Source organism: Canis aureus, chromosome 6, assembly GCF_053574225.1.
Source record: "Canis aureus isolate CA01 chromosome 6, VMU_Caureus_v.1.0, whole genome shotgun sequence".
NCBI lineage: Eukaryota > Metazoa > Chordata > Mammalia > Carnivora > Canidae > Canis > Canis aureus.
The window spans coordinates 49,451,567-49,466,831 of record NC_135616.1 but is presented as its reverse complement, the minus strand read 5'-3'; the positions used below and the strand labels follow the sequence as shown (position 1 = coordinate 49,466,831).

Sequence of the window (15,265 nt, the reverse complement as noted above, 5' to 3'; positions counted from 1 at the left end):
ATTAAAGAAAAAGCAAAAATAAAAATCCATACTACCTCAGTGTTCAAAGAGGCAGAAAATTATAATGGTCTTAGGCAAATTGTTCCCTCTGAGGAGCCTACATTCTAGAAGAGAGCAGTCTTGTGAAAGAGGGGAAACAAAGGCTTTTCAAACACTCCAGAATTGTTGAGAGACAGGGTTGTTACTCTGCTAGAGTTATTAAAGTTGACTTCTCCAAACCATTTACTCAAAAAAGACACCTAAAATGACTGGCTGGCTGACTTTAAATTATCTATATTTAAGAACATAATTTGAAAAAGGCTAGTAATTATTGTTGCATAATACTTTTACATTGGAAGGTTTGTAGGACTTTTTTTCTTTAAAGATAAAAATACTTTAGGAGAGAGGTTTAAAGTGCAGTGCACAACATGCAAAAGAACATTTGCTTGCTGCATTTAAATTGCATCATATAATATGTAGTGTCTTTTCCTCCTTTGGGCTTATTTAAAAATACTAACATGTTGGATAGCTACTCCAATATATTTTCAAAGTGTTTAACAATGAATTTGCAACTCAAATACTTGTAACATCATTGATTAATGCTGCTTTAATCTCTTGGAACTTCTTTATTTACCAGTGATGTTTAAACTTTTTTTTTTTTTTTAATATGGGTAACTAAATTTACTAAGTAACAGTGACAAGATTTACAATGAAGGATATTTTCCTATTAATACAGGAGCCAGAATGTTAAGAAACTCTGTTATAGTAAACTGTTATACACTTTTATAATAAGGCAAGGACAAAATTTGCCTTGAAGGGTTTGCTTGGGAAGCAGTGGTTTACACCATAACATCTGATTTCATGTGTTTGTGCCAAGGGTGTTTCCTTTTTTGTCTTTTTCCTTTTTATATGCAACAACAATAGAAGCATGTTTAATATTGATGAGTTTGACCTCCTGGGAATTATAGTATATGTACCCTTTTGGAATACAAATGCTATTTGATTTATATGGTAAATACGTAGAATTTTGGAGATTAGCATTTTAATCAACTCTAATCTCTTAGGATTTTTTTTTTTTATTCCCTCACCTTGCCATTTTGTCAAGAAAAGTTTGAAAAATGAACTTTTGATATGGCTAATGTTCTCTCACGCAGATAGATGCTAGGTCTGCATCAAACATAAAGTAGCACTGTATGTAGTAATCTTTCCTAAACCATATGCACAAGCAGATTGAATGTTGAAGATCAGTTATTAAAGAAAAGAATAATCCATTCATTCAACAAATATTTCTTGAAGGGCCACGCTTCTGCACGCACGTTGAGGGGAGGGTGGGTAGTGCATGTGGCCGCGGTATCACAGCACCTCTAAAACTGGAATGTAGCTTGTTTTTCCCCCATTTAAAATTCTCTTTTTTTGTGTGTAACTTTCTTCACTGCAGCTCCCAGAGCTTTGGAGTTCCTCGTGCATCTTCCAGCTGACGAACTTTTTCCACGGGGACAATGCATTCGATTAGCACGGTGGAGATGAAAGTCCCCGAGCTGGAGCAAACATTTTTCGCGCCCCGCTTGGGTGAGGAGCCCAGCGAGGGCGGAGGGGCTGGCGGCGGCCATTGGGGGGCCAGGCCCGGGCCGTGTTCTGCGCAGCCATTGGCTGGCTCTGAGCACCGCACTGAGCATGTTCGAGCCCCACTAGCTCCCGGCGGCAGCGGCAGCGGCAGCCACGGCAGGCGCGGGGGCAGGCGCGCATTGTGCGAAGAGGCGGCAGATGCGAGCAGGGCCGGCCCCGCGCGCGTTGGCCTCCTCGCGCCGCGGCTCGCCTGGCCGCCTCGCTGGCCCCAGTGCCTCCACCTCTGCGGGCTGGGGGCCAAGCAGCGCTGGCATGGCCTGAGTGCTGGAGGCGCCTCGGCTCAGCGGTGGGATTACAACATGGGGAACCAGGATGGCAAGCTGAAGAGGAGCGCAGGTGATGCCTTGCACGAAGGCGGAAGCAGCGCAGAGGATGCTGTTGGGCCCAGAGACCTGGAAGCCACAAAGAAGGGGAGCGGGGGCAAGAAGGCGCTGGGCAAGCACGGCAAGGGGGGAGGGGGCGGCGGCGGCGGGGAGTCAGGCAAGAAGAAGGGCAAGTCGGAATCCAGAGCCTCCGTGTTTTCCAACCTGCGGATCAGAAAGAACCTATCCAAGGGGAAAGGCACTGGAGGCTCCCGCGAGGATGTGCTGGACTCCCAGGCCCTGCAGACTGGGGAGCTGGACAGCGCTCATTCCCTGGTCACCAAGACCCCAGACCTCAGCCTCTCTGCGGACGAGACGGGCCTGTCGGACACCGAGTGTGCTGATCCTTTCGAGGTAACCCGCCCGAGTGGCCATGGACCCACTGATGCTGGGGTTGGGGGCAGGGTGGTCTTGGAGGATTTGGAAACAGCCGTGGGGGTGCAGGATGGACAAAGGACCAGTTCAGGCTCAGACACAGACATCTATAGCTTTCATTCGGCCACGGAGCAAGAGGATTTGCTCTCAGACATCCAGCAGGCGATCCGCCAGCAGCAGCAGCAGCAGCAGCAGCAGCAGCAGCTGCAGCTGCTGCTCCAGGGCCCCGAGGAGCCTGCAGCACCTCCCACAACCGCCTCCCCCCAGCCCGGGGCCTTCTTGGGCCTGGACCAGTACCTGCTGGGGTCCAGCCGCGCAGCCGGGGAGGCCCCTTGCAGTCCTGACACGGAGCAGGCTCCGTCTGCGCTCTCTGACCTGCCTGGTAGCCTAGTCACGGAGCCCCAGGTGCCCGAGCAGCCGCCGCCCCCCGGCAGTCCCGGAGCCGTGGCGGTGCCTGGCCTGCCGGTGGGCCAGCCCGGAGCCGCAGACTCGCCCTCCTCCACCGCCTTCCAGTTCCCGGAGTCCTCAGCAGGGGAGCAATCGGCCGGAGCCCCGGGCCCAGGGGCTGGGGACACCGACGAGGAAGGCGAGGAGGATGCGTTTGAGGATGCCCCTCGAGGCTCGCCAGGGGAGGCCTGGGGCCTGGCGGTGGGAGAGGATCCCCCGAGGCTGGGGGCAGAGCCCGAGGGGGAGCGCAGCGGGCCTAGCGCCCTGGCGGCTGCCTCCCTCCCCAGCAGCCCCGCGCCCAGCGCCCGCTGCTTCAAGCCCTACCCGCTCATCACTCCCTGCTACATCAAGACCACCACCCGGCAGCTCAGCTCGCCCAACCACTCCCCCTCGCAGTCCCCCAGTCAGAGCCCCAGGATCAAGAGGCGGCTGGAGTCCTCCCTGAGCCGCGGGCCCAGAGCTGCCCTGGTGTCGGCCGCCGCTCCAGCCAAGAAGCACCGGGCTGACGGCGGCCTCGCCTGTGGCCTCAGCCGCTCCGCGGACTGGACCGAGGAGCTGGGCAGCCGCGCGCCCCCGGCGGGGGGCTCCGCGCACCTGCTGGAAAGCGGGGCGGCCTCGGAGGGAGGCGGTGCGGCGCCCCCCGTGCAGGCAGCCAAGGTGTCTGGGGCACAGGCGGCAGCGGATGGCTTCCAGAACGTGTTCACAGGTGAGTGTGCCCTGCGCTGGGTCGCCTGCCAATCAGAGCCTTCCCCTGTCACCTGCTGTCCTCACTCTGAGAAGCCTGGGCCAGCTGGTTGCATGTCCTGCCTTCTTAGGGCAATCCTAAAGTCCTGCACGCCAGTTCAGTAAAATTCATTTCTTTTTCTTTTCTCTACTTTTTTTTTTCTATCTTTTCTTTTACACAATCTTCAAGAGAACAACTTTGTTGTGTCTCTTAAGTCATCTCAAGAAAGGGATCCTCTGTCCGTTTCTCCAAAACATGTGGTGTTCTCTATGTCCAGGGTGTCACCAAGTAGATTAACTTCTTTTTTTTTTTTTTTGGCATAGTTAGCTAAACCATCATCCTCTGTCCGTCCTTATCCCCACAGCACTAAAAAGCACAAAATTGTTAATGATTCTTTGACAAGAGTCAGTATTGGAGAAATAAATAATTTATTCCAGTACTGTCCTCAGCAATGAGGCGATCTCTCATTGCTCTAATATATATGTGTATGTGTATGTATGTAATATGCAGTTTCTATTTTGCAGCAATCGCTGAGACTACTCAGTGAAGTGAAGGGGGCACTCCTGTTTGCTGATGCAACCAAATCTGATACATGCTATTAGAAAGTTAATACATAATGAAATAGAATATTAGGGATAATTTTCATTTGGTTTTATGTCCAATCAAAACAAGATATAGGTTGGAGATAGTAACGGTGAGAAAACCAAAGGAACATGTAATCCAACTAGTACCTCTTTTTAGCTTTTGTTATAGATTCTGATGGGCACCATAAAAGCCTAGCTAAGGAATCCCTACTTACTGTGGTAAATAGCAAGTAGTATAATGAGTTTCTCCATTTTTATAGGCTTAAATGTCCCAAGGCCTTACCTGAAGTACCCACTGGTAGAGTGACAGTTTGTTTCATGTTCTCTTCTACTCTTAATTATTATTATTATTATTAAAAATTTTATTTATTTATTTATGAGAGACACAGAAAGAGAGAGACAGAGGCAGAGACATAGGCAGAGGGATAAGCAGGCTCCTTGCAGGGAGCCCGAAGCCGGGACTCGATCCCGAATCCCGGGATCAGGACCTGAGCCATCCAAGCATCCCTCTACTCTTAATTATTAAAGGAAATATTCACTATAAGAATTTAAGGAGTAGGAAACAGTGAAAGTTTATGCAATTACTGGTAGGTTTGTGATAAGTATTTGAATGATTAAACATTTCAAATGTAATTTGAAAAGCTTAACAGCTTCTGTTACTTTAATAAATGGGTTATCTATAAAACATTCTTCTTTTTTAAAAGATTTTATTTATTTATTCATGAGAGACACACAGGGAGAGAGAGAAGCAGGTTCTCCACAGAGATCTGGATGCGGGACTCTATCCCAGGACCCTGGGATCACAACCTGAGCTGAAGGCAGGCATTCAACCAGTGAGCCAGCCAGGCGTCCCCACATTTTAATTTTCACCTATGGGTTACCTTTTACTTTACATTTATAGATTCTTATACTTAAGAGTAACCTTCTTTCATTCATTTATTTATTGCTCCTTTTCACTCTCTCTCTCTTTTTTTTTTTTTTTTTTTTTACTTATCTCTTCCCTTTATTGTATAGGTTAAATGAAAAGTAATGTTTACTGTCTAATTAATACCTTTTACATAAATTGTAAAAAAAATAAAAAAAAACCCTCCAAATCTCTAGAAGACCATTTTTGAAGGATGAAGATAGGAAAGTTCTTGAGTTAATTTTGTGAATTTAATGTTGGTGAGAAATCATGTGTTTCCTCTTTAGTTAAGTAATCATTCATTTACAAATATATATATGTATATATATATTTTAAAGATTTATTCATTTGACGGAGAGAGAGTGCAGGAGGGGTTTCAGGTAGGGACAGAGGGGGAGAACCTCATGTAGACTCCCTGCTGAGTGCAGAGCTGGACTTGGAGCTGGATCCCAGGACTCTGAGATCATGACCTGACTGAAACCAAGAGTCAGACACTCAACCCATTGAGACACCTGGGCGCTGCTATAAATATATATATATTTTAAAGATTTTATTTATTTATTCATTTATGAGAGACAGAGAGATAGAGAGAGAGAGACAGAGAGGCAGAGACACAGGAAGAGGGAGAAGCAGGCTCCATGCAGGGAGCCCGATGTGGGACTCGATCCCAGGTCTCCAGGATCATGCCTTGGGCCAAAGGCAGTGCTAAACCACTGAGCCACCCGGGCTGCCCTAAATACATGTTTTTAAATGAAAATATCACCATGATTTAGATGATTATTTCTTAATATTAATGGTTGCTCTTCCTAATAGCATTAGAGTTTGGATATATATTCATTTATTTAATTTAACAAATATATATATGTATATACATAGATATACCCACATACATTCTGGATAATATGTTAGTGGCAGGACATATAAAGTTCATTAAATCATGGTTCTGCCTCTCCAGGGCTTTCTGAGTACACTAGAGCAATAGAGACATGCCGCGCAGTCTTCTGGGACATCAAGGGTAAAGGGACTGATTTCCTTTGCAGGGGTCAGGGAAGAGGACTTCATAAGAAGATTGATCAGAGTCCTGAAGATCATAGGCCGTATTTAGGTTGAACATTTGTTTTCCTTTAGAGAAAAACAAAACTCTCGCTACTTGGATTGTATTTTAATTTGCTGAGTATTTCCTAATTTGAAATTTTAGACTCTTAAAGGAGTCCTGTTCAGTAAGTATCTGTGTTCTGTTGCCCTCTCCAGGGAGATTTTTACTGTGCTGGGCAAAAGTGCAGAGTTAGTTCTTTTAATATGGACCTCACCGATTTTGTTTTCGATGGTTGAATATAGCTGCTCAGTGATCCATAGATATTTGTGTAGCTATTTCCATATATTTATCTCAGCCACTTACTTTCTTAAAAAAAAAATTGATAAGTTTAACCCAGTCTTGAAACTGGTGGGGAAATGCAGGTAGGTAAAGAGATGAAATAACTTTCTCAAGGTCACACTGTGATTCATTCTGAGGCAGAGCCAGAAATAGAAGCTGAGTCTACTGATTTAAGTCTGAATGTCCTTGCTTATTACTCATTTTTGAATGTTGGGTACTGTAAGACAACATAAAGTAAAAACTGTTTACAAAAAATATAGAATTTAAATCTTGACTACAAGATTTTCTAGTTTGTCTGTTTTTAATAAGGTCAATCCCTTTAATTGCTGAACATCTGGGCTTCCTTGGGCTGAAAGTAGAGTGATTGTTGGTCAGACTGAACCAGATTCTCTCCAAGCAGCTCTCAGGGAAACTGTTCTTGTGGTGGTAGAGTGAATCCAGATTGACACATGCTGCCTGTTTTCTTGTCATCTGGCATCACATTTGCTTCTTTACCATCCTCTACAATTTAATGGGTGTCTTGGATATTACTGAAGGCCTGGGAAACAGTGGCATTCTCCTTAGGGAAATTGGGGTTTTTTGGCCTTTTTTTTTTTTTTTGCACGTCTTTGGATCTATTAATTGCCAGCTGCCTTTGAAGCAGGTGATCATTATATCTATAAGATTCCATAAACGTCTTTTATTTTTAAACCATAGAATGAGGGTTGTCAACTCTACAGAAAGGAACAGATGTTTTTCTCTTTTTACTGTCTTCCAAACGTAGGGAGAAAATTCAGGCAGATAGAGATCTTCGTGGCACATGTTTTTATTTGTTTGGTAGATATAACAACATTTAATGATGACAGAGACCAAAACTTTATCTTGTTTTGTTGATGATGTTTTAGGGCATTGCACTGAAATATTTCCAAAGTTAATTTGTTTGACATACATCTTTTTCAGTGTTGAGTAGAAAAAAGGCTTCTGAAATTTGAGAGGTTCCTTTGCACAGTAAATCTAGCAGAAGCTTGTTAATAGATTTTTGCAGTTAAAGTTTAGACATGTAAAATGTTAAATTTGTGATGCTAAATCACTTTTGATGGGAATCTTTCCAAAATCAGTTATGTGCTTATCTGTCTTTTTAAACACATGGAATCAAAGTTTAATCTGTTTTAAATGGCTTAATGTCCTCTTCAGACAGGTCATTGTTATATGCTGTGAAAACATTGGGGATGCCCTCCACCGCTGTTGAGGTATGCAGGGTGCTGGCTCCAGTCTGCTGTTTCCTGACTTTGTTTCTTGACTCTTTGCACCTTTGTTTGCACCTTTGTTTCTTGACTCTTTCCTTTCTGTCAGCTATTCATTCATAGAGCTGTCTTTGTCTCTTCTCCACCCCCCATAATTCTAATTTGATTTTTCTGATCAATTTGTTATTGGTTGGCAAATCCTTTCATTATGATGTAAGGTTATATTTATTGCACTTCTACTAAATGCCACTGTGTGGTGCATTATATAATTATCTGTAATCCTTAGAACAGTCTTGAAGTATAGCTATTTATTTCCATTTTCCCAGTGAGCTAAACAAGGTTCTGACAAGTGAAGTAACTTGCCTAAGGACTTTAAGCCAGTAAAAACCTCCTCTAGGATATGTACTTAGATAAGCAAATCTGTTATTCATGTGTATAAAATAAAATCGAGGTTATCATTGAGCTTTTAAATGACTAGCTAATTAGTAAATGGGTTGCACATTAGCATTTGGATTGTATGACTCTCATTTTGGCTTTTCTAAAGGTTATCTTGATTTTTATATCCATAGAGAGGGACCCACTATAGGAGTACAGTACAGGTTTTTTTTTTTTCTTTTTTTTTTTTTTTATTGGTGTTCAATTTACTAACATACAGAATAACACCCAGTGCCCGTCACCCATTCACTCCCACCCAGGTTTTCTTATATAGCTTGTTAAATTATTAAACTTCTGAATTTGTTAAGGCCAGTTGCTGTCTTATTTCTAGCATCTGACAGAGTATCGATGTCCTTCATGTCCAATACATGAAGTCAGAATCATGTCTGATGTGTATATATAATGCATCTGTCTTACTATATAACAGGAGAGGGGATTGATTATATGAATACTGTCCTTTTTCCTTTATCTTGATTTACTGGGTTCCACATATCAGAATAGATTTTGGTAACAAAAGCTGGGACTGGAAGCACTGTTCTTAAATCATTTTAGTTTGGTCTGAAATATCCTTTCCTCATGATGTTTTTTTAAGACTGTGGTTTGGATTGAAGTCAAGCACCCCAGTGGTGAATTTTCATGACTACTTTATGAGCTGAGGACTGGCCTACTTTTAAGTGCATTTAAGTATGTGGATGTAAGCCATGTGTATTTGAAATTCGACAGGTGCTTTTAGAGCTGTGTTTCCTTCTGATTCTATTAAAAAGGCTCTGAACATATATACAGTCAGGTGATGGTACAGCAATTATTCAACTATTATTCTAGATTAGTTTGTATCTTAGCTTTTTTAAGTGACTCTAAGTAATTTTTTCTTACATATATGAAGGTAGAGGAGTAATTTCAAAATGATAATGTTAAGATTAAATGAAATAGTATATATGAAGCCACCACAACTCTTCCTGGTATGTAGGAGGCCCACAATTGATGCTATTTGCTTTCCTCTCTTAGTTTATTGTATTAATAAACTTCATTGCTCAAAATGGTCCAAAACCAAATTGGTTAAAACAAAACAAAACAACTCTGGAATTGTATACAGAAGTTTGATTAATATACCTAATCACTATTTTCCCCCCAATCATTTATGCATCATTTTTTTTTTTCTTTTAGCATTTTCTATGATTGTTGGTTTCCTTCAGGGTTTGGATAAGGAAAGCATATGATGGAGGTGTGGCTGTGTGATTAGGTGCAGGTGCTAATTTTTAAAGGAGGGTTGGGGAAGAGGAGGTAGCAGGCAGACACCCTCAGTATTTATGTTCTGCATAGCATCTGGCTGCAATGCCTGACTTTGCAGCCTTAACCTCCCACAGTTTCCTTCGTAAGCACTCAGCTTTAGACAAGTTAATCTGCTTACCCTCCTATGAATGTGCATTACATTTTCCTGACTTGGGCCTTTATCTTGAAGTTTTTACCCTCTTGGACCATACTATTTTCTCTCTTGATTTAGCATCTGAAAGGGCTAATTAAATTTCCATTTTCATTTTTTAATGTCTTTACCGATGACCTCTAACTGGTGTCATTTACTTCAGTATCTCTACACTTACTGTCTGCATCATATTATGTATACTTCTTGGGTTTAGGGATTCCTTGTCTTTTTTCTTACCTGTTTCTGCTCTTCCTTCCTCCTCGCATACTCATCTGATTCTGTCCATCATTTAATCTTCTATCAATACATCCACCAATATCTTTTTTGTGCTGCTGTGTGCCAGTGAATGTGATGGACACTTAGCATAAATGGACTCCATTTATACTGTGGGATAAAGAGGTCTTCATGTGGGGCCGCCCCGGTGGCTCAGCGGTTTAGCGCGACCTTCAGCCCAGGGCCTGCCTGATCCTGGAGACCCGGGACCGAGTCCCACGTCGGGCTCCCGGCGTGGAGCCTGCTTCTCCCTCCGCCTGTGTCTCTGCCTCTCTCTCTATATGTCTATCATAAATAAATAAATCTTTAAAAAAAAGATATTTATTAATTCATGAAATACACAGAGAGGCAGAGACACAGGCGGAGGGAGAAGCAGGCTCCACACCGAGAGCCCGACGTGGGACTCGATCCCGGGACTCCAGGATCGCGCCCTGGGCCGAAGGCAGTCGCCAAACTGCTGAGCCACCCAGGGGTCCCCTGAATTAATAAAAATCTTAAAGAAAAAGAGGTCTTCATGAATAATTCTTTGCCACTTTAATGAAAATTTTTACTTATTTTTTAAACACTTTATTTATTTATAGTGAGCGCGAGTAGGGGGAGGAACAGAGGGAGAGGGAATCTCAAATGTATTCTCCACTGAACGTGAAGCCAGATGCAGGACTTCATTTCATGACCTGAGCTGAAATCGAGTCTGATGCTCAGCCAACTGAGCCACCCAGGCAGTCCTGCCATTTTTTTAAAAACAGGCAAGTTGGGTATCTAGGCTTCTTATTGGTAACTTCCTATTGAATTCAGGCTGGAAAATTATTAACATTTTTGATTAGTTGAAATTAATTATTTTCATTGAGTTGTGATTGAATCTGATGAAAGTAGAATGATATTTTGATAGAACTTGTTTTGAGAGAACATCTATTCCCAAATTTGTTGGTTGATTTTAAAATAGCAATGGTAATGCAGTAATTGAGCTTCCAATTATAAATTTTATTGGTAATGAAAGAAGGAAATAGAGAAACTTTTATTACTGTATTTATTCCTGCTTATGCATTATAAGTAATAACCTGATGTTAATGAAATTTAGCATTAAGGGACCATTAGGAAGAAACAAATAAGTACTGCCTGTAGCTTGATAGTTATTGGATAGAATTCAGTTACTGAAAACTTTCCCAGGCTTTTTTATATTAGAAATATAAATATATGACAAATATGACTTCTAATCAATTTGAAATGCTATTTAGTAAAGCAAGGTGTTATCACATCGGTGTTATATGAGCAAATAATGACAGTTATTGGATGCTGTAAGAGGACTCTAACCTTGCTGGAGAATTGTTACTCTTTGACACCTGTTCCTCTGTGGATGAGAGAGAGGGAAACATGTATGTCTTCCTCTTTTCCAAGAATGTCTTGGGAGATGTTGATTGGATAGGAAAATAGCTATGACTCTTCTGTGATCTGGTCAGTTCCTGCATATCCTGGACCCACTTGAAGCTGTATTTTCTGTTATACCAGAGCCATCATGGCCTGAATATTGTCCTTTGATTTTCAGGGGGAAGGGGATGATTTTTTGAAAAAAATTAACCCTATATTGATGTTTTTTTTACATATTTAATTTATTTATTCATGAAAGGCACAGAGAGAAAAAGGCAAAGACATAGGTAGAGGGAGAAGCAGGCTCCCCTTGGGGAGCCCCATGGGGGACTTGATCCCTGGACACCGAAGGTAGATGCTTAACCACTGAGCCACCCAGTGTCCCCTGTATTGGTGTTTTAAAATGGTGCTTAAACACTACTCAGTTACATCTCTTTTTTATACTTCAAGCAGAAGAGTTCTTTGTTGTAATATAGTGTAATATATGTATGGAAATCAATTTTGTGTCATTTAATTTGTTGCTTTGCATACACAGGAAGGGAAAATGATGTTTATCAGTAAGTTCCTAGCACTGCTAATGGCAGTAGTGCGGGCTGAGAAGTCTTTCAATCTGCCTCCCTTTTAAAGTATCTCAATGATTTCCTGGAAGACCTGAGGCAATAATTTCTTACCTCTTCTTGGTACCCTGGTTTCCTAGATACAAAAATGAAAGATTCTTCGTCCAGTCCTCCAACTTTGAGTTCTATAGATGTGACAGTTCAGCAATTACCTTTTCTCTTAATGGCGATACTCTGCATGTTTAGTTTTTCTTTATTGTTAGAGCTGAAGAAAATCCCTGTGCTGAGGGATCCATTTATACTGTGGGATAAAGATACTTTGGATATTGGTAGTAAGTGATGGTGAGAGCAATGATGTTTTGATCTTGCTAGTTATGACCAATTGTTGATTGATACTACAGGAGATTTGGATTGGTTGGACTGCCATTACCTAATGCATATTGAGGATCTGGTGTTTTTGGACACTCCTGGTAGTGACTATGTGTGGTGAGTGGTTGACATGTTTTATGAAAAGGAAAATTGTGTTGTACAATGTATGATGCCAGTAGTATAATGAGTAGAAGTATATGGAATCTTTCTAATATTGACACCAAACATATTGAGAAAGTCCTTTTTGTACTTATTGTCTACAATATAAGTCATCTCCTATTTTTGGATGGATAATTGGCTTTGCATTTTTCTTTTAGTTTAAACTGCTCAAGAAAAATAGTACTATTAATTCTCTTATCCCATTGTACTTTCACATTCATTTGACCCCTGAACAACACAGGGATTAGGGGTGCCAACCCCCACCCCTGCAGTCAAAAATCCATGTATAATTTTTGACTCCCCCAGAACCTAAATACTAATAGCCTACTGTTGACCATATGACTTACCAATAACAGTCTACTAAAACATATTTTGTATGTTATATGTATATTTACTACATTTCTTATAATATGGTAAGCTAGGAAAAAGAAAATGTTATTAAAAAAAATGATAAGGAAGTTGAGGCACCTGAGTGGCTCAGTGTGTTGAGCATTTGCCTTAAACTCAGGTCATGATCTTGGTGTCCTGGGATTGAGCCCCATATTGGCTCCCTGCTTCTCCTTCCCTCCTTCTCTCCTTCTGCCCCTCCCCACCCTGCTCCTGTGTGCATGCTCTCTCAAATAAATAAATAAAATCTTAAAAAAAATAAGGAAATTAAAATACATTTACAGTACTGTATTCTATTTGTATATAAAAAAATCCACCCATGCAGTTCAAACGATTGCTGCTCAAGATTCAACTACATTGGTTTTTGTATGTTTTCAAGTTTCCCTTCTGTCCTATATGCTTACTCAAAATTTTTGTTAATCCATGATGTTCCATGTAGAATTTTTCATTGACTTAAACTTTCTTAGAGACTGAGGCTAAAAGGTATTGAGAACTCCTAGGATTTTTACTTTTGTTTTGTTTGTTTGGTTTTATTGTCCTTAAAAAAGTACAGCTTGTTTAAGCCCATTAAGAAGCAAATAGACTAGAAGAGAACTATTTCAGCATCACAAATGAATTCATTTGAATACTCTGTGGAAAGTTATGTAAACAATGATTCTCTTCATTATTAACATATAAGTCTTATCTTTCAAAAGATGAATGAAAACAATGGGATAACTATAGAGATAATCTTTTGGAGATCACTGGCCCTTCCTCTTTCACTCCACCCTCTTTTATTTTTTATTTATTTATTTATTTATTTATTTATTTATTTCCCACCCTCTTTTAAATCTGTAGACTAATACTTTCCCTTTGGAGACATAAGGTATGTAAATTCTTTATGGGAGGTGTTATGTTTTGCAGCTACCCAAGATGTTCTGCAAGACAATTATATCTTACTGTCCTTATAGTGCTATTTTGGTTAAATGGCTTTAAGAGTGTTAAATGTTTGGATAGTATCCTGGTAGTTTATTTCAGGATATAGGGTTTGATCTGTCTCTTCTAATTTTAGAAAAATCCAACATTGTGTTGACGCTGTTGGATCTAGCATATAAGGTTGTATAAGAACTGCAGTGATTTCTGTAGCGAGACAGTTGTCTGGGCCAAACATGTGATATAAGTGAAAAAGTCATCCTTTAACAGATGACTTTTATCTCTGATTTGGATTATTTCTGTAAGGAGGCTTATTTGATTCTAACTTCACAGATCATTTTCAGTACCATCTGCCTTGTAAAAGCTGGGCATGTAGATTTAGGTAGCTTTAGCCCAACCCCAAGGTTGAGCTACCAGTTTCCTTTGTATGTACCTTCTTGGTTTTATTACCAACCAAAGTTACCAGTCTGTAGCTCCTATCTCTCTCCTGGGTATCAGGCACATCCCACTTAGTATCATGGCTCTGGCTCTTTGATTATTTTCTATAAGGCGGGATGCCTGGGTGGCTCAGTGGTGAGCATCTGCCTTTGGCTCAGGGTGTGATCCTGGGGTCCTGGGATGAGTCCCGCATCAGACTTCTTTTAGGGAGCCTGCTTCTCCCTCTGCCTCTTTCTTATGTCTCTCATGAATAAATAAATAAAAATCTTTAGGAAAAAAATCTCTACAAGGCAAGAGAGTAAACTAATAACAAATATAAAGATGAGCTAAGATGAGGTGGTGATTGCAGTTTAGAAACTTTTCAATGATTCCCTACTGCCCTGAGGCTAAAGTTTAAAATCTTTACTGTATATGTCTTAATATTCTAATGCTCTGTGGTTTTATCCCCTTCTTGTTGCGCAGTGTCTGTCTGTCTCATCCTGTCTTGAATACTTCAGTTCTTCAGATATCTCATGTTCTCTCTAGTAGTTTTAAGTATTAATGACACTGTTTCTGATCTGCAGGATAAAATACATTTATTCGTATCCCTCAGTATATGGCATACCCCATCATTAGTCCATGCAACAAGACTCTTCATTTTGTCTGTTATTTATTCCCTGTATGGAGTTTCCTTCATGATCCAAAAGTACAGCATTCCTATGAAAACTTTTGTAAGCTGAAATGGTATAAAACAAAGAAATAATTACCATTAACTTATATGGGAAAAATTTTGAAGGGTCCCAGACTCAAGAAAAAAAAAAAAAACCCTCTCTGAGACTTTTTCTGATATCTTAGGATGCATCTTGCTATTGGCTACACAAAATAAATCAAGGTACAGAACAGATGCCCACAGACACTGGTCAAAGCTCTGGTGGCATGATGCTGACATGCTAAGTGTAGTTCCTGGGGAAGGCACTGGGGTGGGGGGTACCACTCTTGTGTGGGGTGTAAAGATGGCTTGAAAACAAATGCTGAATGCTATTTTTGCTTTTTGCCTTTTTTCAAGAAAGCGAAAGTCCTTTTTGGATTTCTTTTGGTTACTGTAAACAAGTACTAACATGGATCTTTTGCAAAAACAAACTGGTGTTTTGCTACTTTTCAAAAAGCAGGGAATAGCTGTATGTTCATTTCCTCTTCTGTTCTTTCAATGGGCATAGGGAACTGCTTTTGATGTTTGACTGATATCCTTGGAATTGTATGTATTTTTGTAAAGTATGTAATATTTCTGTATATCTTTAGTTTATACAAACACTCTGATTTGGACTTCTTTCTCTTCTTTATTTTTTATTTTTAAAGATTTACTTATTTACTT

At 40.9% G+C, this 15,265-nt stretch overlaps 1 protein-coding gene across 2 annotated transcripts in view; it reads left to right on the top strand.

The window, feature by feature from the left end:
- The first annotated feature begins 1,463 nt into the window (after positions 1-1,463).
- The window catches only part of FMN2 (formin 2), a 378,878-nt gene continuing 365,076 nt past the window's right edge, over positions 1,464-15,265 (top strand). For both annotated transcript variants that reach the window (XM_077901499.1, XM_077901498.1), the window contains exon 1: positions 1,464-3,495. In XM_077901499.1, coding sequence (XP_077757625.1) covers positions 1,479-3,495 — 2,017 coding nt within the window. In that variant the 5' untranslated portion in view covers positions 1,464-1,478. The remainder of the gene's footprint in view (positions 3,496-15,265) is intronic.